General features: G+C 40.5%; 4 protein-coding genes across 17 annotated transcripts in view; 3 read left to right on the forward strand and 1 right to left on the reverse strand.

Moving 5' to 3' along the window:
• Positions 1-23,431, reverse strand: part of arhgef10la (Rho guanine nucleotide exchange factor (GEF) 10-like a) — a 222,932-nt gene that overhangs the window by 187,306 nt on the left and 12,195 nt on the right. For 3 of the 12 annotated variants that reach the window (XM_073916824.1, XM_009306103.5, XM_073916830.1), the window contains 5 exons: positions 12,378-12,614; positions 12,275-12,293; positions 8,870-9,024; positions 4,917-5,006; positions 3,353-3,480 (listed from right to left, as the gene is read on the reverse strand). In XM_073916824.1, the coding sequence (XP_073772925.1) occupies positions 3,353-3,480; positions 4,917-5,006; positions 8,870-9,024; positions 12,275-12,293; positions 12,378-12,614 (629 nt within the window). Of the gene's footprint in view, positions 1-345; positions 430-3,352; positions 3,481-4,916; positions 5,007-6,904; positions 6,989-7,093; positions 7,409-8,869; positions 9,025-12,274; positions 12,294-12,377; positions 12,615-17,371; positions 17,522-23,402; positions 23,425-23,431 lie in introns of those variants that run through there. The other 9 variants (XM_009306102.5, XM_009306101.5, XM_073916829.1 and 6 more) reach the window with 7 other exon arrangements.
• On the forward strand, positions 9,838-12,243 carry wu:fi42e03. Its single transcript, XM_003199495.6, has 3 exons — positions 9,838-9,929; positions 10,003-10,049; positions 10,128-12,243. Exons 1-3 carry the CDS (start codon positions 9,901-9,903, stop codon positions 12,176-12,178), a joined length of 2,127 nt encoding a protein of 708 aa, XP_003199543.1. The 5' UTR covers positions 9,838-9,900; the 3' UTR covers positions 12,179-12,243.
• LOC137496708 (uncharacterized) lies at positions 14,355-17,138 on the forward strand. 2 transcript variants are annotated; one of them, XM_073916833.1, is made up of 3 exons: positions 14,355-14,475; positions 14,559-14,612; positions 14,723-17,138. In XM_073916833.1, exons 2-3 carry the CDS (start codon positions 14,597-14,599, stop codon positions 17,080-17,082), a joined length of 2,376 nt encoding a protein of 791 aa, XP_073772934.1. In that variant the 5' UTR covers positions 14,355-14,475; positions 14,559-14,596; the 3' UTR covers positions 17,083-17,138. The 2 variants fall into 2 exon arrangements, with proteins under 2 accessions (XP_073772934.1, XP_068080459.1); XM_068224358.1 differs by having other exon boundaries at positions 14,559-14,608.
• LOC137496707 (uncharacterized) lies at positions 18,705-23,372 on the forward strand. 2 transcript variants are annotated; one of them, XM_073916823.1, is made up of 4 exons: positions 18,705-18,796; positions 18,878-18,930; positions 19,006-21,069; positions 21,190-23,372. In XM_073916823.1, the coding sequence occupies exons 1-4, from the start codon at positions 18,768-18,770 to the stop codon at positions 23,319-23,321; spliced, it is 4,278 nt and encodes a 1,425-aa protein (XP_073772924.1). In that variant the 5' UTR covers positions 18,705-18,767; the 3' UTR covers positions 23,322-23,372. The 2 variants fall into 2 exon arrangements, with proteins under 2 accessions (XP_073772924.1, XP_068080457.1); XM_068224356.1 differs by having other exon boundaries at positions 19,006-23,372.

Below are 23,431 nucleotides of genomic sequence, written 5' to 3' on the forward strand. Positions count from 1 at the left end.
GTGATTCAGAACACAGAATAAACAAAGAGAAAGAGACAGAACCACTCAAACGTAAAGAACATACCCTGCTGAAGAGAACAAGCATATTGGATGCTTCATGTTTTGGATGCTGGGATGTCAGTATGCCACCATGCTTTCTGTACTACATTTAATCATTCCAGATGAACAGCATGGTTATGTTTGTTAGCAAATACTGACCAGCATGGACATTCACACTCCTTTCCAGCAGCGAAAATTGAGAAAGCCAAAAAGTGTAACCTTGACCGCAGGAGACTGTGATGGCCCCGTGTGATAACCCTGAGCTGTGATAACTCCCAATCTGCCCCCAAATGTGAATGAGTGTACCTGGTGTTTGCCCCCCAGTCTCATGGCTAGCTCCTGTTTGGTCCTGGTGTAACGGTCTCTCAGTCGCCGCACATCAGGGGAGAGCTACAGGTATCAGCACAGCAACAACACAGGCCACAGGTGAGGGTGCAATAGCATAGTAACATGGAGGAGAGGAAGGGACGAAGGAGTAAGTGGGGGAAACTAAGGGATGAGGGCAAAGCAAAATCAGAATCAACCATAATATCATATGCAAAAGGAATGATTGGCACTGGCATGGAATCATTTTTGAGTGAAAGATGTCTGGGATAGACAGAGGAAGAAGACATTTTGACTTAATGTAAACCCTCGCTAATGCTAATCTGATTCAAGCATCTCTAAATTTCCAAAACAAAGTCAGAGACTGTATTCATATTGTATTCACTGCTTACTGTTTTTGTGAAATCTTGCATGTGAAATAATTTAAATTGTGCAATGAAAATAATTTAATTCTGTAAAGAAATTCTTAAAGAATATAAACAGAAAGAATTGTAACAAGCTATACTATACCATGGCATTTAGAAAATTACAGTATTCAATAATACATCCTTATTTTGGTAATAAATATACATAATATTGTTATCTTGGGCACTTTTTTAATATCTAATGACGTAACACTCACTATATATTAAGGTTAAGATTCGGCAATTAACATACCAAAATTATAATATGAGATCATAGCATGTCTAATGCCATTGAAAAGGTTTTTATTTATAATTTTTTAAAATTATTTTCTCTGTTCAATTAATAAAAAGACAATAAAAATGATCAATATTATTGCGATTATTTTAGATTTTAATATACACTCACTGGCCACTATATTAGGTACACCTGTCCAACTGCTCGTTAACGCAAATTTCTAATCAGCCAATCACATGGCGGCAACTCCATGCATTGAGGCATGTAGACATGGTCAAGCCGATCTGCTGTAATTTAAACTAAACATCAGAATGGGGAAGAAAGGTGATTTAAGTGATTTTGAACGTGGCATGGCTGTTGATGCCAGACAGGCTGGTCTGAGTATTTCAGAAACAGCTGATCTACTGGGATTTTCATGCACAACCATCTATAGAGTTTACAGAGAATGTAGAAAATTCAGTGAACGGCAGTTCTGTGGTTGCAAATGCCGTGTTGATGCCAGAGGTCAGAGAAAAAGGGCCAGACTGGTTTGAGCTAATAGGAAGGCAACAATAACTGAAATAACCATTTGCTACAACCGAGGTATGCAGAAGAGCATCTCTGAATGCATAACATGTCCAACCTTGAGGCAGATGGGCGACAGAAGCAGAAGACTACACCGGGTGCAACTCCTGACAAGAAACTGAGGATATAACTCACCCAGGCTCACCAAAAGTAGACAGTAGGAGATGGTAAAAACCTTGCCTTGCATCAACAGTTCAGGCTGGTGGTGGTGGTGTAATGGTGTGGGGGATATTTTCTTGTCACACTTTGCCTCATTAGTACCAATTGAGCATTGTGTCAACACCATAGCCTATCTGAGTATTGTTGCTGACCATGTCCATCCCTTTATGACCACAGTGTGCCCATTTTCTGATGGCTACTCCAGCAGAATACCGTGCCATGTTATATAGTTTGAATCATCTGAGAGGTTTCTTGAACATGACAATCTGTGCACTGTACTTAAATGGCCTCTGAAGTCACCAGATCGCAATCCAATAGAGCACCTTTGGGATGTGGTAAAATGGAAGATTCACATCATGGACATGCAGCCGACAAATCTGCAGCAACTGCGTGGCGCCATCATGTCAATAAGGACCAAAATCTCTATGCAATAATCCCAGTTCCTTGTTGAATCTATGCCACGAAGGATCAAGGCAGTTCTGAAGGCAAAAGGGGGTCCAACCCAGTACCAGTAAGGTGTACCTAATAAAGTGGCCAGTGAGAGCATTTAAAAAGTAATTTATTCCTGTGATTTTAAAAGCTTAATTTGTTGTCATTACTCTGGTCTCCAGTGTCAAATAATCCTTCGGAAATCATTTTAAATAGCTTATTCAATGCTCAAAAACATATTTTTATTTATGTCACTGTGCAAACTGTGATGAATGTTTTTCAGGATCCTCTGATCAAACGAAAAACACAAATCTTTGTAGCATCCTTTCTAAATCTACTTTTTTTTTTACAAACAATTTTGTGATTCATCAATTGACTTGAATAATAATTTGGCAAACAAACTTACGGACCTTGAGCCTTTAAATGGTAAAAAATATTTCTACAGAGAGAACTAGCACTAAGGAATGCCTATTATAATTTTTTTGCATAATAAAATCCCAATTTCTTCATGCAGTTGTAGCTTGCTTGTCCTTTTGAGTTCATTTTATTCTTAACAAGTTTACAACACCTGACACCTTTTAACCAAAAATCATTCCTCTACAATTATAAATGCACTAAATATGCTGGAGGAATAGCTGGTAAAACTGAGCTGAAATCACCGTGGTATTAGACTCAGCAATCTAATTCTTGCTTATCGGGAGTCGTCTGGCAGCAGGAATCTTACAGAGCCTAATTCAGCGGAGGTAAAGGTGAGTCTGGCCAAGGGAAATTGGTTTCTCAGGGACTGCCGCTTGGGCAAAGTGTTTTCCATACCAGTGTGACCTCATGAACGTGTAAGGGCAGATAAAGCAGTGCACACTGAATTCAAATTTGCAGCAATATAGAGCAGTGGAAAAGTGTGTCAGTTACGGCTGGCGTTAGTAGCGATTCAGTATGTGGTGGTCAACACTGCCCTCTTGTGCTGATGAAGCGCACAGCAAGCCTCCGCAGACCATCAAAGCAGCACAAATAAATCATCAAAACACATAACCATCAATCAGCTTGCAACCTTGGAGGGTTTAAATCTTTTTAAGGACCATTGTGGTTTATCATGATGAGGAATGTGGAAATGTGTGTGAAGATAAATCAGATGTTTGGCAAGATGTAATTATTGCAGTTGTGGGGAGTCTTGTATTAACATAAACACACACACACGCACCTTGCTGCGGGTTGGCGGCCTCTCAGAGTCAGACTGCTCATCATAGCTTTCAAACTCACTTGAGCTCCAGCCATTATTGGGCCCTTGCAAGCCCTCCTCTTTCTGAACGTCTTCATATATCAAGTCAGCTGACAAACAGAAATACAGGTTTGAGTACAGTCTTTTATACAGTGGTAGGGATTTTGACAATGACAAGCTGGTACAAAGAAACATGTTATATACTGTAACTTTACACACACTGTACAGTAGATGGGCAGTGTTGGGGGTAATGCATTACTTTTCAAAGAAATTAGCAAAGTAATGCATTACTTTTAAAAATTATGTAATAATATTTGAGTTACTTTTTTAAAAAAAATGTAATGCGAGTTACTTTTTAGTTTAATTAATTTGCTTTTAGAAAATACTGTAAATTGCTAAGATAAAATTCACTTCGAATCCAGCACTCGATGAGAGAATTTTCTCCATGCAAAAACAAACCGAAACCAAGATGGCAGAGCCTTACATTTCTGCACTGGAAGCATTCTCGTTATTCTCGGTACATATTAAACTAAATTACAGCATTTAAATTTAAACATTTAATTTAATTAATCTAGCTTAACAATATAACAAACAAATAAAATGTTACATTCAATTTGAAACTATCCCCATCATTTTCCCTCTCTTTTTTAATAAAGTTTAAACACTGTGTTGTTCATTGCACCTTGTCTATTTAAAAAATGGAGTAACAAAAATACAAAAAAAAAGTAACACAAAAGTAACACATTACTTTCTATCAAAAGTAACGAATGCAACTTTTTTTGCGGAGTAATTCAATATTGCAATGAATTACTTTAAAATGTAACTTTCTCCAACATTGTAGATGGGTGTTTTGTCTACTAAATGGGTGTTCTGAGCATAAATTATATTTCTATAACCATATATTTGTTTACAAGAGGGTTGTTATAGTCATTACTCAAAATAAAATGTTTTTACATTAACATGACCTACTAAACTAGAACAACTCTTGTAGGCTGCACAGTGGGGCAATGAGCAAGAATGTCTCAGGTTCGAGCCTCTGCTGGGTCAGTGGTGTTTTTGTGTGGAGTTTGCATGTTCTCCCCGTGCTCCCATTTGTTTCCTCCGGGTGCTCCGGTTTCTCAAGACATGTGCTTTAAGTGAATCGAGTAAGCTAAAATTGTCCAAAGTGTATGTGTGTGAATGAGTGTTTATGGGTGTTTCCCAGTGATTGGTTGCTGCTGGAAGACCATCAGCTGCTTGAAACATATGCTGGATAAGTTGGCGGTTCATTCCGCTGTGGCCACCCCAGATTAATAAAGGGACTAAGCCAAAAAGGAAATGAATGAATGAAGACTCTGGTAAACAAATATAATTATGATGAAATAAGCATGATTTATAGAATTCCACATTAATACCACCATTAGGTTAAAAACTATATAAACACACGCATATCTTCCAGGGTAGGCTATGAACACTAAACTCCCAGGCACACTCTGCAATCAAACATATTCCACTCTAGAAGATGTCTATACTGTACACTGAATGACAGACACAAACACACACTGACCTTCTCCTGAAGACAGATCTTCACTGGGAACATCATCATAGATCACCTCCGGACCAGCCGTCTGGTGTTCTGATTCTGTAGACACATTTCCTGGAGAGAGAAAAAAATAAAAAAAATAAAAAAATAAAAAAAAATATGTATATATATATATATATATATATATATATATATATATATATATATATATATATATATATATATATATATGTGTGTGTGTGTGTGTTTAAAGAAATGCAAATTTAATGATTGTGAGAATAGTTTGTGGTGTAAAAGCAACAAAAAAGGTTTATTATTTTTTGTGGATTCTCTCTTGACAGAAAAAAGAGAGCAGAGCATAAACAGCAAAATTGCTGGATTTCAGGTACTTCCTTTTCATTTCCTGATATGAGAGCTGCTTCCTACAAGATGTAGCAATAATCTAAATCAACACCTTTTCGTGCTAAAGTTACTAAACAAGATTAATTTAACAAAATACATTATAGATGGCTTTTAGCACATGTATTTTGTGGTGAAACACAAACCTTGTAAAACTAACCTTTCTAACTTTGACTAATGATTCATTCATTCATTTTCTTGTTGGCTTAGCCCCTTTATTAATCCGGGGTCACCACAGCGGAATGAACCGCCAACTTATCCAGCAAGTTTTTACACAGCGGATGCCCTTCCAGCCGCAACCCATCTCTGGGAAACATCCACACACACATACACTACGGACAATTTAGCCTACCCAATACACCTGTACCACATGTCTTTGGACTGTGGGGGAAACCGGAGCACCTGGAGGAAACCCACGCGAATGCAGGGAGAACATGCAAATTCCACACAGTAAAGCCAACTAACCCGAGGCTCCAAACAGCAACCAAGTGACCTTCTTGCTGTGAGGCGACAGCACTACCTACTGCGCCACTGCTTCGCCCCACTAATGATTTAGTCATTGTTAATTCAAACAGTCCAACGGAGCTAAATTTGGCAGATTGCTACAAATATTTTCTTTTGAAAGATGACTCAACGCAGGGGTGCCAAACTCGGTCCTGGAGGGCTGGTGTCCTGCAAGTTTAGTTCCAGCCCCAATCAGAGACACCTGGGCTGGCTAATCAAGCTCTAAAGCTGCAGTCATACTGGAATTTTCTTCCCATTTAAAGTACTTTGATTTATAAACATGCAAATGCGTCAAGTTCACTATGTTGCAAGTTCAAGCTTGGTAAACTCTGACCTGCGAAATCGCATCACTTGACTGTGACACCAATCAAGAATCAAAACATGACCTCTCTGGAAAGAAATTTGAAATATAGAGCAATCACTCGCTTTTTTAAATGTCTAATCATCTTGTTTAATTTCACCCCTTTAATCCCACCCCTTAAACTTGAAAACTTGCATTCGCATGCGTATAAATAGAGGTCTATGGGAAGAAAAGTCCAACGTGACCGTAGCTTTACAAGGCTATCTAGAAACATTTGTGCTGGTGTGTTGAGGCAAGTTGGAGCTAAATTCTGCAGGACACTGGCCCTCCAGAACCATATTTGGGCACCCCTGACCTAAAGCATTTTAAACAAAGTTGAACGGGAAGAGCAGTCACGGATTACAGCATAACGGCTCTAATACACCTCAAAGGAAGTGTCTGACAATCTGTTACAATTTTAGAAAACAAAACGATTACCTTTGCAATTAGATAGAAGTCCAGAATAGAAAAAAACTATTATGTTCTCACCCCGCAATCTCTGAGGCTCAGGAGTTTAGTAGTTTACCACAATAAAAAATAAATGCTTTGAGATGTGCTTTCAGAAATCTTTATGATCACTTAAACTGCTTTCTTGATGAAAAGAATATAATAAAAGAGATCATATAATCTACCTTCATAGCATTTCAGATTTTGCCGCTGTTTTATATCCGTTTAGCTGATAAAATAAATAACTGCAGCAAACAATGGTGCTTACATTATCCACTTAAAACATAAGAAATCTTAAATAACAATTATGTCAATTACTCACCAGCCTTAAAACAAATGAAAGGGCATTGACTGTAAAGCTGCGGTCACATTAGAGTTTGAGCATGCCATATTCTGTCGTGCGACGCTGCAAAAAAGGGCGGGATTATACAAGATTATTAGACATTTAAAAAATTAATGGAGCGATTGCTCCATGTTTTAAATTTCTGTCAAGAGATGTCACGTTTTGAACCTCGATTGGTCTCACGCAGTCAAGTGATGCGATTTCGCAGGTCAGAGTTCACCAAGCTTGCACTTTGCACCTCAGCAGCCTGTGAAACTTGACGCATGACCCTGCGTTTCCGGTCTGACGCATTCGCGCGTGTATGAATGGAAGTCTATGGGAGGAAAAGCCCAAGCTGCGTCCCAAATCGCATACTTATGCACTATTCTACGCCATTTTGTAGTATAAACAGTGTAAGTAGTGTGTTCACACTGAAAAGTCTAAAAATAATAAGTGCACTTTAATTTCCCGGATGATGCACTCATTCAGCCGCTAAAATGAAGTGTGTAATGATGGACACTTCACGCACTCAACGACCGCAGGTTTGCCTACGTAGCGGAAGAGGCGGAGCTATCGGACGCACATGTTGGATAACTTTATTTATTTTGGATGGTGAAAACAAAATTCTTCTACGAGAGTGATTATAGCGCCTCCCGATGGTGAATGCGGCAACACTCACGGCAGGTAATATTTGATAATTCGGTCGTTTATTTCACTGATTTGGCGTCCGTCAAACGTCATCAGGGAAACGGTTTGAATTTCCGCTTAGTAAAAAAACATTAGTGTGCCATTTGGGACGACACTATATGCATATACTATCCTGTTGAGTGTGTAAGTGCATAAGTACATAGTGCATGAGTGCATAGTGTATAGTGTGCCATTTGGGACGCAGCTCCAGTGTGACCGCAGCTTAAGTGCGTGTAAAATTCTGTTGTACAGCGCTGCGAGAAGGGGCGGGAATAAACAAGATTATTAGACATTTAAAAAAGCAAGCGATTGCTCCACATTATAAATTTAGTTTTTTAAAGTTTTGATTCTCGGTTGGTCTCACGCAGTCAAGTGATGCGATTCTGCAGGTCAGAGTTCAGCAAGCTTGAACTTTGCAGCGCAGTGAACTGCGGAACTTGACGCACAAACTTCCGTTTCCGGTCTGATGCACTCATGTGACCGCAACTTAACTCCAAAAGTGCATTCTACTGTATATGAAAAGTATACTGAATTTACTACACTAGATGTTTTCCATTAAACATGACCCTATACATGCCATTGAAAACAAAGTGGGCACAAATCTATCCATCCACAAATTTCCATCCATCCATCTGTCCATTTATCAAGTAAACAAAAATGTTTTAACTTTCTAATAGCTTTTAATCTTTACCTAAACTTTTTTTTTTTTTCTAAAAAAATAAACCACATTTTCCATTGTTCACACATTGATCTAAACAATGCTCACTGAGCCACTGATCTATATATTAACATGATAGCATTTATGCAGCTGGCCACGAGAAGACCTTTCAGTTTCTAGACACTTGTAAAATTGATGTGGACTTAATGTTTTCCTGATCACACTTTTCACCATGTAAATTCATTTACTGCAATTAGTCCTCAAAAATTCCGTCTCATGAAGTTTTAAGGAAAGTCTGTATATGCTCACTTTTGTTGTATATGTTCTTTTAATGTTTAAAATAATGATAAAAGGTGATTACAGAACCACAGATAAATAGCCATACTGTCACTGCATTATCCTGAATGTGGTTGAATATAAAATAAATATAAAATATTGCCTAACATAATTGAACAATACTAATTGGAATATTGAAACAATAATAAACAGAGGATTGTTTTACAAACTAGTTTTCTGATATTATCTAATATCCATTCAAACTAAAATGTGCAGTTTGATTACTGTTCATTTGATTACTAGTGGTGTCCATTTTAAAACAAATTTGAGGTTTTTTCTCTTACCTTCAGCATTTTGTGATGGGCTGTGTCTGAAATCCTCTGTCCCTGCGTTTGTTTTAATAGTGCATGTATCTCTCTGGATCTTCACCACAGTGCAAGTGTGGTCTTCCTCTTCATTTAAATCCTCTGGTGCTGTAGAGTCTGTTGAAGCTTGATCTCTGGAACATTCCCCAAATATACAGCCATATTACAACTAATTTCTAGGATATAACCGTACTGAGATCAGTTCAAAACTAATACTAGATGGTGGGTGTAGGAGAGAAGGGGAAGAGTTCAGATGCCATCAGCCCCACATAGTCAGCATCACAAAAAGCACTTGTGTTTTCACTTGTGTGCCACAGTGTTTTGTGTAGAGAAAATGGAAATGAGATGGAAATTTTGCTTTTACGGTGTACAGTATGTATGAATGTAGATGGTAATGTGTCCAGTCTTATGTAAGTTATTTAATCTTCACTTAATACCTTCTACTTAATAAAAAAGATGATAAACATATTTTATTGCATGGTGTTATCATGCTTCAAAATGTTACAGTCCTTCAGAATTGCATTTCATTTAGCATTAAATATCTCCCTTTATGTGGATTTGTATTATATTAATATGCTTAAATGTAATCGGTTATGAAAGTCATTAGAGTGCTAAATGGGAAAAGTGAGAGAAGTTGTTGTAAGCTCTAAAGTTAGCTTGTAGTTCAAAAATGGCTCCACATATTGATTGAAAAAAGTATTAAATTGAAGAGTTTTTTTCTTCAGAACTTTCACCGAATGCAGGAATGATAGAAGAGATTTTCTCAAGACACAAAACAACACCTGACATACCGTGAAAATAATGTGCACCGCCTCACAATAGACACCTGAAACTAATAATGATCCACTAGAGGTTCCTGTGACAACTGATTGGTCTGAGGCAATAATCTGGCAAGCTGATTGGTTGTTGTAGCCACTATAAAAAGACCAACTCAGCAACAGTATCACATGATGTGTTGAAAGCTTCTCTTTTCATGGTGTAGTTTTGTTACTGAGAGCAGTGGAAGACTTATGGGTGCTGCAACAATGTGGATTTTAAGGTATGTTTTGTATGTTATTGTTTAAAGTGTATTTTTTTTTCACTCACTAAAAGTTGCCTTTTTTTCTTTGTAGTTCTTTAGCAGTGCTTATAGCCCTTAGTGCAAGTGATGTCACATCTGGTAAGGTGTTCCTTTTTTTTAAAATTTATTTTTATTATTAAATCCAGCATTTGATGACTGAATTCTGTATCTCTTTAGTTATTGCAAGTAGCCCTGGAAGCATGGGCAGCTATACTGGGTATAGTGCTGCAGTAAAAGGTGGCTATGATATCGGAAGCTACAGTTCTCTGGCTGGCTCTTCAGGTGTTTCCATCACAAGTGAAAAACCAAGCTCTGATTCTTCCACTAGAAGCCAACTTCAAGGATCTGGTGTTGTAGCTGGAAGTGGTAGTCTCGTTTATGGTACAGTGGGAAATAAAGCAAGTCTGGCCGTGTCTGAGTATGATATGAACCAATCAACTGATGTCCAAGAATCTGAAGTCATCAGCTCTTCAGTCTTGATGCCACTGCAGCAAAGCAGTTACTCTGTTCCTAAGCCTGTGCTGTTAACTTCCCAAGTGCAGACTGGCCCCCAGTCCAACAGTCAGCAACCAGCAAGTTCTGGAACCATGGCCCAGTCTGTCTCTCTCCAGTTGTCCCAGACCAGCGGCCATCAACTTCCACAACCTGGCTTCCAGTCTGCAGTTTATGCCAATAGACTGCCCCACAAGTCTGGTTCTAATACTGTTTTTGGTACCAGGCCAGTTCAAAATCCAGTATTCAATTCAAAGCCCCTTACTCCTAAAAAGGAGTCTGCACCAATATTACTATATGGCAGTATGCCAAGCAGCCTAGCTATGGCTAACTATGAACTTGTCAGCCAGTCCAGTGGCCAGACTGCAAGTCAGCCAAGCGGCATGCAGCCTCCCCATGTTGACATCTCTGTTCAGCCCAGCAGTCAGCTGATTCAACAGGAAGTCGATGCCACTGTAGAACAGGCCACCAGTCAACAGCTAGTTCAGACAAGCCAATCCATTTCCCAGTCAAATGACCAGAAACCACTACACGGTAGTTATGTCTTGACTGCTCAGCCCAGCAGCCTGACTCTTCTCAAGCCCCACAAAGGTAGACCTCAGTTTGGGTCCAAGCCTCCATCCAGTACCAGTCCTGTCTATAAACCAAGCTCAAGTCTTGTAGCTCAGTCCACTAGCCAAATGCCAGTACAAACCACCTACCAGTCTGTGCCCCAACATGGTCTACAACTGCCACTACAAGCCATCTACCAATCAGAGGCCCAGTCTGCTTCCCAAAAGCCAGGACAAACCAGCTACCTAACTGTGCCCCAAATTGTTGTTCAACCAGCACAAATCGGCTATCAGTCTGCAAGCCAGGCCAGTGTGCCACTACCAGTGCAGCCCGGCTCACAGTGGGTGGCACAGCTCGGTCTTCAACAGCCAGCGCATGTTGACTTCTCTGTATCCCTACCTATCAGCCAGCAAGCAGGACACTCCACCCATGAGTATGTTGTTGAGCAGAGTGGACAATCGCATTTCAAGCCGGTGCATTCCCATAGGGTTCACCAGATTGGCTCCAGTCTTTATTCATGTCAAGAGTTACCTCAGCATGGTTACCAGAGGAGATTTCAGTCTCCAGCTGTAACTTCGCACACCAAGCCTGTTGTACAGTCCGGCAACCAGACCCCTACAAAGTCTAAGCATCCCAAACCCCACACATCTACACTCCAATCCATTTTATCACCAGCTCATCCTAGCCATCAGTCTCTATCTCTGCCTGTCTACTCTCAAGCTTTGCCAGTGGAACACATGTACCAGCCTGTGGCACAATCAGGCTCTGAGACTGTCTCTCTCGCTGAATACCAGATATCCCCTGTTCCAGGACAGATTGTTTCCCAGCCTCAAATGCTGCCCAGTAGTCTGTCTCTCACTCAGTCCAGCCCTTCCTCAGGCATGCCATTGCAGTCCAGCTTCCAGCCTCTGGTACAATCAAGTTTTGAGACTGTCCTACCATCTGGATTTCAGACCTCTTCTGTTGTTGTGCCATCAAGTGTCCAGTCTACAAGTACCCAAGCCTTGAGTGGTCCGGTTGTTTCAAACCATGGGTCTGTGTTTCAGTCAGTGCAACCTGAACTTGCAATTCCACTACAGGTGAATTATCAGTCTGTCACAAGTCAAAATGCCCCTGGACCTGCTCCAAACAGTAAGCATCCATCCCAGAAGCTTTTCAAGCTGTTGCAACAAGTGAAGTCCTAGGTACTTGTGTTTTTTAGTCACCAAATTATGTTTTGCTTATGTCAATAAAGTATATGATTGAAGTATCTGTGTGTGGACCTTAGTTTTATAACTTACCTTTTACTGTCTGTTGCATCTGCAATAAATAATAAAAAAAAAAACTTAGCAAACTTAAGCCACAGCTTTTACATTTACTACTTGGACTTATTTTTGAACTTACTGTTAATAGTTGAGCACTCCACAGGGTAACTTGTCATTGTGGCTTGGGATGAATAATCTGCCTGCTTATCTGGAGTTGATTCTAAGTCACTTGAGCAGGTCCAGACTGTACAAGTGCTGGTCTCATCTCCAGCGTCAGTCTTGCTGATTTCATCTTTACATCTGGATTTCTCTCTCTGCTCTTTATCCTCCACTTTCTCCCCCAGCTGCTGATGAGATGAAGCTGTGGACATGGGTTCTGTAAGACAAAGTAAACATTACACTATGCTCCAATTTTAAAGGCAGCCTCTCATTGAGAAATGTATCCCTTGAAAGTGATACTAGCTCAAAAGCAAATATGTAAACTTATGACGGCTAACTAATTTTGGAAAAGGGGAATGTCCAAAATATATAAATTAAAACTGTTATAAACTTAGAAAGGTGGTTACTTCTGACAATGCTTTTCAAGTTATTCTGAAGCACTTGGGTATTGCTATTGAGAGTGGTGTTACTCTAAATTGATTCATTATGGATGTCACAATTTGCGTAAGCAGTGATTGATTGAAAAGTTTTTAAGATGCGTGCATAAGAAAAGATTCAATTAATCTGTTAATAACCACAGCAGAGGTTTCTTCAGGTTTCTGTTTATTTGCAGTTAAAGTTTTCATATCAATAGGACTATTATGTTGGTTCATAAAGGCTATAAATGTAAAGAAAAGGGTAATCAAAAATGTAATTATTATAGCTTGCCTTGGAATTTGTTGATACTTGGAGGTTCTAATCTTACAGCACCACATATGGTTTATTAATCCTTTATTTATCACTGAAGACAAAAGTTTCATTTAAGGAGTTGCATCATTCATTAAAAACTTAACTTAATGTTAAAGAGTTCGCTATTGTTTCTTTGCTGGCACATTCTATACAGTGACATCTCTGCTGATATTATATAATGAGGTTTTATTTGCAAAATACAAATGATACCGCAACCAAACTTACAATGCAGACTTTCAATAATCTAATAATGTTTTTGTCTTACTTTTTTGTCTGCCGTTGAAAATTACAAGCTTAAAAGACTAACATATTTGGTTTACATAAAACCTTTTTTCAGTATATATGCAATGCTTAAAAACTATCCACAACAATGTTATTTCTTTAATGAAAATATTTTTAGAGCATTATGTCGGTATATCATAATGTTTTTATTTTGTTTATTCTTTCTGATTAAAAAAAATTGTTTGATTTTTGTTAGTGTGAAACATTATCTAGGTTGTTAAGTTACTTTTCTAGAAACTTGATTAACAATTTGTAGATGTAGTGCATATGAACGATGACAAGATAGATCCGTGTTTGGTACACAGATTTTTATTTATTTTTTTTTTTTGAGAGTGTGTTGTTTTTTAACATTATACTTTTGAGGCTTTGTTGTGCTGAATAAACTTCCAGTTGGTAAACACTAAAATATATGTTGTGGACTTTTTCAGAACGATGTTTTACTGGTCACACTTTTTTCACAGGATTTACTTTATTGCAAGCAATCTTCAAAAACAAGGACAATATTGTCCTAGTCTTAAGGCAAGTCTGTATATGCTAACGTTTCAGTTTTTTTCAGGTTAGAGATAATGATATAAGACAACAAAAGAATCACAAAGATAAATAGTTTAAATGTATCTGCTTCATGCTGAATATGCTAAAATAAAACATAGCATAAAATATATATTCTTTAATCGGTCTGAAATTATCTAATATCTATTCAAACTAAAATGTATGGTTTAATTACTATTAATATAAATGTACCGTGGGGTCAGTTTTCTAACACATTTGATGTTTTGTCTCTTATAAGTTTAAATATATTTGTGTAAATGCTGCTTTTTTTACTGACATATTGTGAGATTAACACCTGACAATAGACAGCTGAAACTAATAATGATCCATTAGTGATTCATGATTGTAATTGGTAGTTGTAGACACTATAGAAAGGCCAGATCAGAAGCAGCATCTCATGCTGTGTTGAAATATTTTCTTTTTATTTTACTGTTTTATTCCTTGAAACTAGTAGATGGTTGGATTACTTGAACAACAACAACAACAACAACAACAACAACAATAATGTGGATTTTAAAGTGTGTTGTTTTAAGGTGTTTTTTTCTTCTTTATTTGTAGTGGAGTCTAACACTTTTATTAAATGGCTGTTGTTCTTTTGCAGTTATTGTTTTGCAGTACTTTTAGCCCTTGGTGCATGTGATGTTGCAACTGGTAGGTGGATTTTTGTTGTTTTTTACATACTAACTTCTAATCGAACAATTTAACTGAATTGTTAACTGTGGTTTTTTTAAAATATTATTATTATTTTTTTCCCCCATGATTTAGTTTATGCATTTAGCCCTGTTAACATGGGAGCACATCCTGGACCTAATAATCCCAGCAAGAACACAATTTACAGTGCTGCAGTTAAAGGGGGCTATGACGTCGGAAGCTATAGTTCTCAGGCTGGCTCTTCAGGCATTCTCATGACTGTTGAAAAAACAGGCTCTGATTCGTCAAGTAGAAGCCAACTTCAGGATTCTGATGTTGATTCAGTTGGAAGTGGTAGTCTTGCTTATGGTACTGTAGGAAATGCAGTGGAAATTGGCATGTCTGGGTATGATGCAAGTGCATCCACTGATGTCCAAGGATCTGAAGTCATCAGTTCTTCCTCTGTCTTAATGCCATTACAGCAAAGCAGTTATTCTTCTAACCCTGTGCTGCTAACTGTCGAAGTGCAGACTGGCCCCCAATCCAACAGTCAACAACCAGCAAGCTCTGGATACATGGCCCAGTCTAGCCGTCTGCAGTTAACCCAGTCCAGTGACCAACAGCTACCACAGCCAAGCTCGCAGTCTGCAGTGCATGCCAGTAGACTGCCCCATAAGCCTCATAAACCCCACCAATCTGGTTCCAGACCAGTTCAAAATCCAATATTAAATTCTTCAATGCCTCTGAAACCTAAAAAGGAGTCTGCATCACACCCTAGCTTACAAATATTACAATATGGCAATGTGCCAAGCAGCCTAGCCGTAGCTAGCTATGAACTTGTCAGCCAGTCCAGTGGGCAGGCTGTAACTCAGCCAAGTGACGTGCAGCCTCCACATATCATTGACTTCTCTGCAGTCCAACCCAGTAGCCAGGTAGTTCAACAGGCAGTTGACACCTCTGTGGCCCAGGCTTCCAGCCAGCAGCTTGTTCAGTCAAGTCAATCTGTTTCCCAGTCAAATGATCAGCAACCATTACATGGTAGTTATGTCTTTACGGCTCAGCCCAGTGGCCTAACTTTTCTCAAGCCCCACAAAAGTAGACCTCAGTTTGGGTCCAAACCTCCATCCAGTACGAGTCTCCATACACCAAGTCTTAATTTTGTAGCTCAGTCCACTAGCCAAATACCAGTTCAAACCAGGAACCAGTTTAGGCCGCAACCTGCTCTACAACTGCCAGTGCAAGCCAGCTACCAATCAGAGGCCCAGTCTGCTTTCCAAATGCCAGGACAAACCGGCTACCTGTCAGTGCCCCAAATTGTAAAACCAGCACAATTCGGCTACCAGTCTGCAAGCCAAGCACTTGTATCAAAACCAGTACACCCCATCTACCAGTCTGTAGCCCAACCGACTGCTCCACAAGTCGGCTATCAATCTGTGTCACAGTCAAATGGAAAGCAACTTGTACAGGCCAGCTACCAATTAGAAGCCCAGCCAGAAACTATCAGCTACCGGTTTGTGGCTGAGCCCAGTGTCCAACAGCCAGCAGAGGTCAGCTTTTCTATTGCACCACCCGCTCCACAACCAGTACAACCCAACTACCAGTGGGTGGCACAGCTAGGTCTCCACCAGCCAGCACATGTCGGCTTTTTTGTAGCCCAACCAATCAGCCAGCAAGCAGGACAGTCCACCTATGAGTATGTGGTCGAACGGAGTGGGCAACCCCTTTTCAAGCCAGCGCATTCCCATGGGCTTCACCAGACTGGCTCCAAGCTTTATTCATGCCAAGAGTTACCTCAGCACGGTTACCAGAGGAGGTTTCAGTCTCCATCCAGTTTTCTAGCCTTAGATCGGCATACAAAGCCTGTTGTGCAGTCCAGCAACCAGACACCTGCAAAGCCTAACCATCACAGACCCCACACATCTACACTCCAATCTATTTTAACACCAGCTCATTTGCTTTCTAGCCATCAGTCTCTATCTCGGCCTGTCTACATGCCTCAAGCTTTGGTAGTGAAACCAGTCTTCACACCTCAAGCTTTGCCAGTGGAACCCATGTACCAGCCTGTGGCACAATCAAGCTCAGAATCTGTCTCTTTTGCTGAATACCAGATATCCCCTGTTCCAGGACAGATTGTTTCCCAGCCTCAAATGCAGCCTGGTAGTCTGTCTCTCACTCAGTCCAGCTCTTCTTCAGGCATGCCATTGCAGTCCAGCTTCCAGCCTCTTGTACAATCAAGTTATGAGACTGTCTTACAGCCTGGATTTCAAACTACTTCAGAGCTTGTGCCATCAAGTCACCAGTCTACAAGTTCCCAAGCCTTGAGTGGTCCAGAAGTTTCAAACCATGAGTCTGTGTTTCAGCCAGTGCAACCTGAATTTGCAATTCCACAACAGGTTGAAAACAAGTTGGTTACAGGTCAAAATAATCCTGGACATGCTCAAAATGGGCATTCATCGCAGAAGTTGTTCAGGCTGTTGCAACAAGTGAAGTCTTAGGTGTTTGCTGTTTCCTGAGTTTGCTTTCTGACTTCCAATAAAATGTTTAAAAAGTACCTGTGTGGAATTAGTTTTGTAATTTGACATTTTTTTTTATTTGTTTGCAAAAAAATGGGAAGGTAGGAATTTTAAAGGTGCATGCATTGCACTTCCATAACCTAATATTAGTGGTGTAATTCAAGTTGTCAGTTTTTGGATTTTCAAACCTGTAGGAAGTGTGCTATACACTAAAACAGAAGTGTTTAAAGGGTTTACTAATATACTATAGTGTCAGCTTTTTGTAGCTTACCTTCAATATTTTGTGCTGGCTTGTGTCTGATATCCTCTTCCCCTGCATTTGTTTTAATAGTGCATGTATCTCTCTCTCTGTGTCTTCACTACAGTACAAGTGTGGTCTTCCTCTAAGTCCTTTGGTGCTGTAGAGTCTGAAGCTTGATCTCTGGAACATTCCCCAAATGTAGACCCATATTATTCCTGACCTCTTGTAAATGACTGTACTTGGATGAGCTCAGAATTATTACCAAGATATTAAAATGGATAAAAGGGATGAGTTTATGTGCTGTCAACCTCAAATAGCTCATGCTTTTGGTCTGAGTGTCTGTATAAGAGAAACTATAATTGGCTTATTGGTGCATGTAAATCATAAATGTCTAGTCTGAGTTATTTAACCTTAACTGAACTTCATTACAATGAAAAATGTTAGACAGCTGGCCAGCAAGCAAATTAGTATTGTTATTGTATATCCACACAAAAGGAAGCCTATATTTTAAAAAGAAAATATGGTAAAACTCTCTCTCATGAGTGTTGTCATGCCTCAGCTTAAGGTAAATTTTTTCTTAAAGTCAATTTTATTTGAGCAGTGAATCTTTACAGTCAATTACAGATTTGAAAAGTATTAAAAATCACATTGCTTCTAGTGGCAAATTATTCCATGCTTATCAATTCACAGGGCTTTTGATTAACTATTTAAGAGTAAGGATACATTTCACAAGCAATATAGTGAACATACCAAGAGTAAAATACAGTACAAACAAGACAGTTATTTGGAGTTGCACAATGTTCACTGTCACCAGATATTTAGCAAAGAGCAGGTGTTTTTTTTTTTATTTTATTTATTTATTTATTTATTTTGCAGTTGAACACATCAACTTTAAGCATCATCTCAATTCTGATGGATTTTAAATGGAACTTAGAACTTTCACTACAGGAATTACAAGATTCCTTGCCGAACTGCAAGATATTTCCCATTTCCCGGCATGCAGTTTACTAGAAAAAAAGATATGTATCTAAATTCTTTTTTTTTTTTTTTTTTTTACATATTTTTAAAGTCAATAATATGGCCATAGATCATTTAATTCAAAACATCACTATACTTTTTCAATACATTGAAAACTTTTTTTTTATGATTGTATTTGGTTCTCTCTTTTTTTTTAAATCACCTGCTATACTGTGAAAATTATGTGTTGCATAAAATGTGTTACACCTGACAATAGACACCTGATCCTTTTAATGAGCCATTAGAAATTTATGCACAGCTGATTGGTCTGAGGCAATACTCTAGCAAGCTGATTGGTGATTGGTAGTAGCACAAACTATAAAAAGGCCAGACCAGAAGCAGTATTGTATGATGTGGTGGAAGCTTTTGTTTTAATTTTGTAGTTTATGTGCAAAGGTTGGGGTTTGGTATGAGTGCTACAAAAATGTGGATTTTAAAGTATGTTTTTATAGGCTATGACTTTGTTTTTATTGTGATGTATTCTGCAATTTACTAAAAAATAATTTTGTTCTTTTGCAGTTATTCTTTAGCAATACTTTTAGTCCTTGGTGCATCTGATGGTATTGCGAATGGTAAGTTTGTATCTGATTTTTACCCAAAATTATGTGACTGAACCTTATGTTTGGCTTATTTTATTATTTTTATAGTTCACACCTATAACCCTGGAAGCAATGGAGGATATCCTGGTTACAGTGCTGCGGTTAAAAGGGGCTTTGACACCGGAAGCTACAGTTCTCAAGCTTACTATTCAGGCATTCCTATGACAAGTGGAAAAACGGACTCCTATACAAGAAACAAATTTCAGGGATCTTATGTTGATTCAGTTGGAAACGATCTTGTATATGGTTCTGTGAAAAATGCTATTGGCACGTTAGGGTACGATACTAGTCAGTTAAGTGCCAAAGGCTCTGAAATGATCGGTTCTCCCTCTGTCTTGATGCCATTTCAGCAGAGCAGTTATTCTGCCCCCAAGTCAGTGCAGTTAACTTCCCAAATTCCACTCCAAATCAGCAATGAGTCTGTGGCAAAGCCCGGAAGTCAGCAATCAACAGGTTCTGGAACCATGACCCAGTCTAGCCCTCTGCAATTGTCCCAGTCCAGTGGCCAACAGATATTACAGCCTAGCTTCCAGTCTGCAGTACAAGCCAATAGATGGCCTTTTAAGCTTCTGAGAGAGAAACTCCAGCAAACTGAATCCAAAACTTCAGGTTACAGGCTAGTTCAGAATCCAACATTCAGCTCTTCAAGGCTTTCTAAACCGAAAATGGAGTCTATATCACAACCTAGCTTGCAACAAATACTGCAATATGGGAGTGTACCTAGCAACCTAGCTGTGACAGGAAATGAACTTGTTAGCCAGTCAGTTCAGACCAGTGGCCAAACTGTAAATCAACCAAGCAGTCTGCAGCCTCCACATGTTGACATCTCTGTGGTCCAGCCAAGCAGCCAGCTAATTCAACAGGCAGTTGATGCCTCTGTGGCCAAGCAGCTAGTACAAGTAAGCCAATCTGTTGCCCAGTCAAATGACCAGCAACCAGCACATGGAAGTTATGTCTTTGTAGCTCAGCCCAGTGGCCTGACTCTTCTCAAGCCCCATAAAGAAAAACTTCAGATTGGGTCCAATCTTCCTTCCAAAAACAGTCATTTCCAGACACCAAGTTTTACCCCTCTTTTTCCTTATAGTAGCCAAATGCCAAGAAAAACCAGCTACCAATCTGAGCTCCAACAGCCACCACCAGCCAGCTACCAATTGGTGTCTCGACCTGATGGTCAGCATGAAGTGCAGGCCAGCTATCAATCAGAGACTCCGGCTGCTCAGACAGAACACCCAAAACAAACTAGCTACCAGTCTGTGGGTTATCCAGCTATCCAGGAACCAGCACAAGATGGCTATAAGTCAGTGTTTCCATTCAATGGGCAGCAACTGGTACATACCGGTTACCAATCAGACACCCAAACTGGTTCCCAACATTCAGATCAAACCAGCTACCAGTCTGTGGGTCAGCCAGCTATCCAAGAACCAGCACAAGATGGCTTTCAATCAGTGTCTCCATTCAAGGGGCAGCAATTGGTACATGCCAGTTACCAATCAGAAACCCAGACTGGTTCCCAACATTCAGACCAAACCAGCTATCAGTCTGTGGGTCAGCCAGCTATCCAGGAACCAGCACAAGATGGCTATCAATCAGTGTCTCCATTCAATGGGCAGCAATTGGTACAAAGCAACTATCAATTAGAGGCCCAACCTGATTTCCAACATTCAGCCCAAACTGACTACCTATCTATGTCTCAGTCTGATGTGCAGCAAATGGTACAGGCCAGCTACCAATCAGAGACCCAAAATGCTTCCCCACAGCCAGAACAAAGCAGCTACCAGGTTATGGGCCAGCTGCCTATCCAACAGCCAGCACAAGATGGCTATCAATCTGTGTCTCAGTCAAGTGGGCAACCACTATTACAGGCCAGCTACCAGTCAGAGGCCCAGCTGCCTATCCAGCAGCCAGCACATGATGACCATCAATCTGTGTCTCAGTCAAGTGGGCAGCAACTAGTACAGGCCAGTTACCAGGCAGAGGCCCAGCCTGCTTTCCAGCAAACAGTAGGAGATGGCTATCAATCAGTGTCTTTGTCAAGTGGTCCACAACCAGTGCACGGTAGTTTTGTCTTTGTGGCTCGGCCCAATGCACTGACTCTTCTCAAACCCCAGAAAAGTAAAGTTTACTTTAAGCCATCCAGTTCTAGTCCAATACAAACACCAAGTTTTACCTCTGGAATAAAGTCCAGTAACCAAATACCAGTACAAACCAACTACCATTCTGTTCCCCAACCAGTTCAACAGCCAGCACAAGCCAGCTACCAGTCTGTTTCGCAGTCTAATGGACAGCAATTGGTACAGGCCAGCTACTATTCGGACACCCAATCTGCTTCCCAACAGTCCGGAAAAACCAGCTACCAGTCTGTAGGCCAGCTGGCTATCCAGCAACCAGCACAGGACAGCTATCAATCTGTTTCTCCATGCAATGGCCCACAAATGGTACATACCAGCTACCAACCGGAGGCCCACGCTGTTTACCAACAGCCAGAACAAACTACCTACCAGTCTGAGGGTCAGCTGCTTCTCCAACAACAAACACAAGAAGGTCACCAATCAGTGCCTCACTCCAATGGGCAGAAACTGATAGAGTCCAGCTACCAATCAGAGACCCAGCCTGCTTCTCAACACCCAGAACAAACTAGTTACGAGTCTTTGGGTGAGCTGGTTATCCAGCAACCAACACAAGAAATCCATCAATCTGGATCTCAGTCCAGTGGGCAGCAAATGGTACAGACCATCTACCAATCAGACCCCCAGTCTGGTTTCCACCAGCCAGCACAGGCCAACTACCAATTGGTTGCTCAGTCCAGTGTCCTGCAGCCTGTACAGGACGGCTTATCTTTGCCCCAAGCTGCTCATCAGCACCCAGCACAGCTTGGCTACCAAATTGTGTCTCTACCTGATGGGCAGCAACTGTTACAAGGCAGCTACCAGTCAGAGGCTCAGTTTGCTCTACATCAGCCAGGACAAACCAGCCCTCAGTCTGTGGACCAGCTAGCTATTCAGCAACCAGCACAAGACGGCCATCAATCTGTATCTCATTGCAATGGGCAGCAACTGGTACAGGCCAGCTACCAATCAGACACCCAGTCTGGTTTCCACCAGCCAGCACAAGGAAGTCACAATTTGATGGCTCAGCCCGATGTCCAACAACCAGCAAAGATTGGCTTATCTGTGGCCCAGGCTGCTCTCCAACAGCCAGCACCAGTCAGCGACCAATCTTTGTCTCCATCTGATGGACAGAATCTGGGACAGGCAAGTTACCAATTAGAGTCCCAACATGCTTCCCTAGAGTCAGAACAAAGCAGCTACCAGTCTGTGGGCCATATGTATATCCAGCAACCAGCACAAGAAGGCCATCAATCTGTGCCTCAGACCAATGGGCAGCAACTGGTACAGATCAGCTACCAATCTGAGTCCCAGCCTGCTTTTCAACATCCAACCCAAGCTAACTACGAATCTTTGTCCCAGTCTGATGGGCAGCAGCAAATTGTAAAGACTAGCTACCAATCAGAGACCCAGCCTGCTCTACAACAGCCAGAACAAACAAGCTACCAGTTTGTGGGTCAGCTTGCCATCCAGCATCCAGCCCTAGAAGTCTATCTGCCTCACTCCACTGGAGAGCATCTATTACAGACCAGCTCCCAATCAGAAGTCCAGCCTGTTCTACAACAGCCAACAATGGTCGACTCTGTAGCACATCCAAGTAACTTGGTAGTAGAATCCAGTTATGAGTATGTTGACGAGCAGGGTGGGCAAGCTGTTTTCAAACCAGTGCATTCTCATGCGGAACCACTTTATCAGGTTGGCTCCAAGTTTTATTTATGCCAAGAGTTTTCTCCCATTTACAAAGGGAGGTTTCAGTCTCCATCTAGACCCAGTTTTTCAACCCCATCTTTGCACGCAGAGCCTGTTGTAGAAACGTACCAGCCCCAAGAACAATTCAGTTCAGAGACCATCTCTCTAGCTGAATACCAGATGTCTCCTGTTCCAGTGCAGGTTGTTTTTCAGCCTCCGATGTTGACTAATAGTCTGTCTCTTGCTCAGTCCAGCTCTTTCTTGGGTGTACCAGTGCAGTCCAGCTATCAGCCTCAGGAACAGTCCAGTTATGAAACTGTTTTGCAGCCTGGTTTACAGACCACTTCAGTGCTTGTGCCATCAATTGACCAATCTACACTTTCCCAAGCCTGGAAGAGCCCAGAGGTTTTAAACTTTGAGCCTGTGTCTCAGTCTGTGCTACCTGAACTTCCAATTCCAGCACAGGTAGATCTTCAGGCTAGCAAAGGTCAAAATGCTCCTGAACCTGTTCCAAGAAGCAGGCATTCATCCCGTAAATTGTTCAAGTTGTTGCAAAAAGGAAAGTCCTAGGTCCTCTTTTTTTGTATTTGCTTTAACATCAATAAAATTTGCTTTATTCAAGTGTTTGTGCATTTCAGTTTTGTAACTTACCTCATGTTGGTGGTTTATACATCTGCAAA

The sequence above is a fragment of the Danio rerio genome, chromosome 11, assembly GCF_049306965.1.
Source record: "Danio rerio strain Tuebingen ecotype United States chromosome 11, GRCz12tu, whole genome shotgun sequence".
Lineage (NCBI taxonomy): Eukaryota > Metazoa > Chordata > Actinopteri > Cypriniformes > Danionidae > Danio > Danio rerio.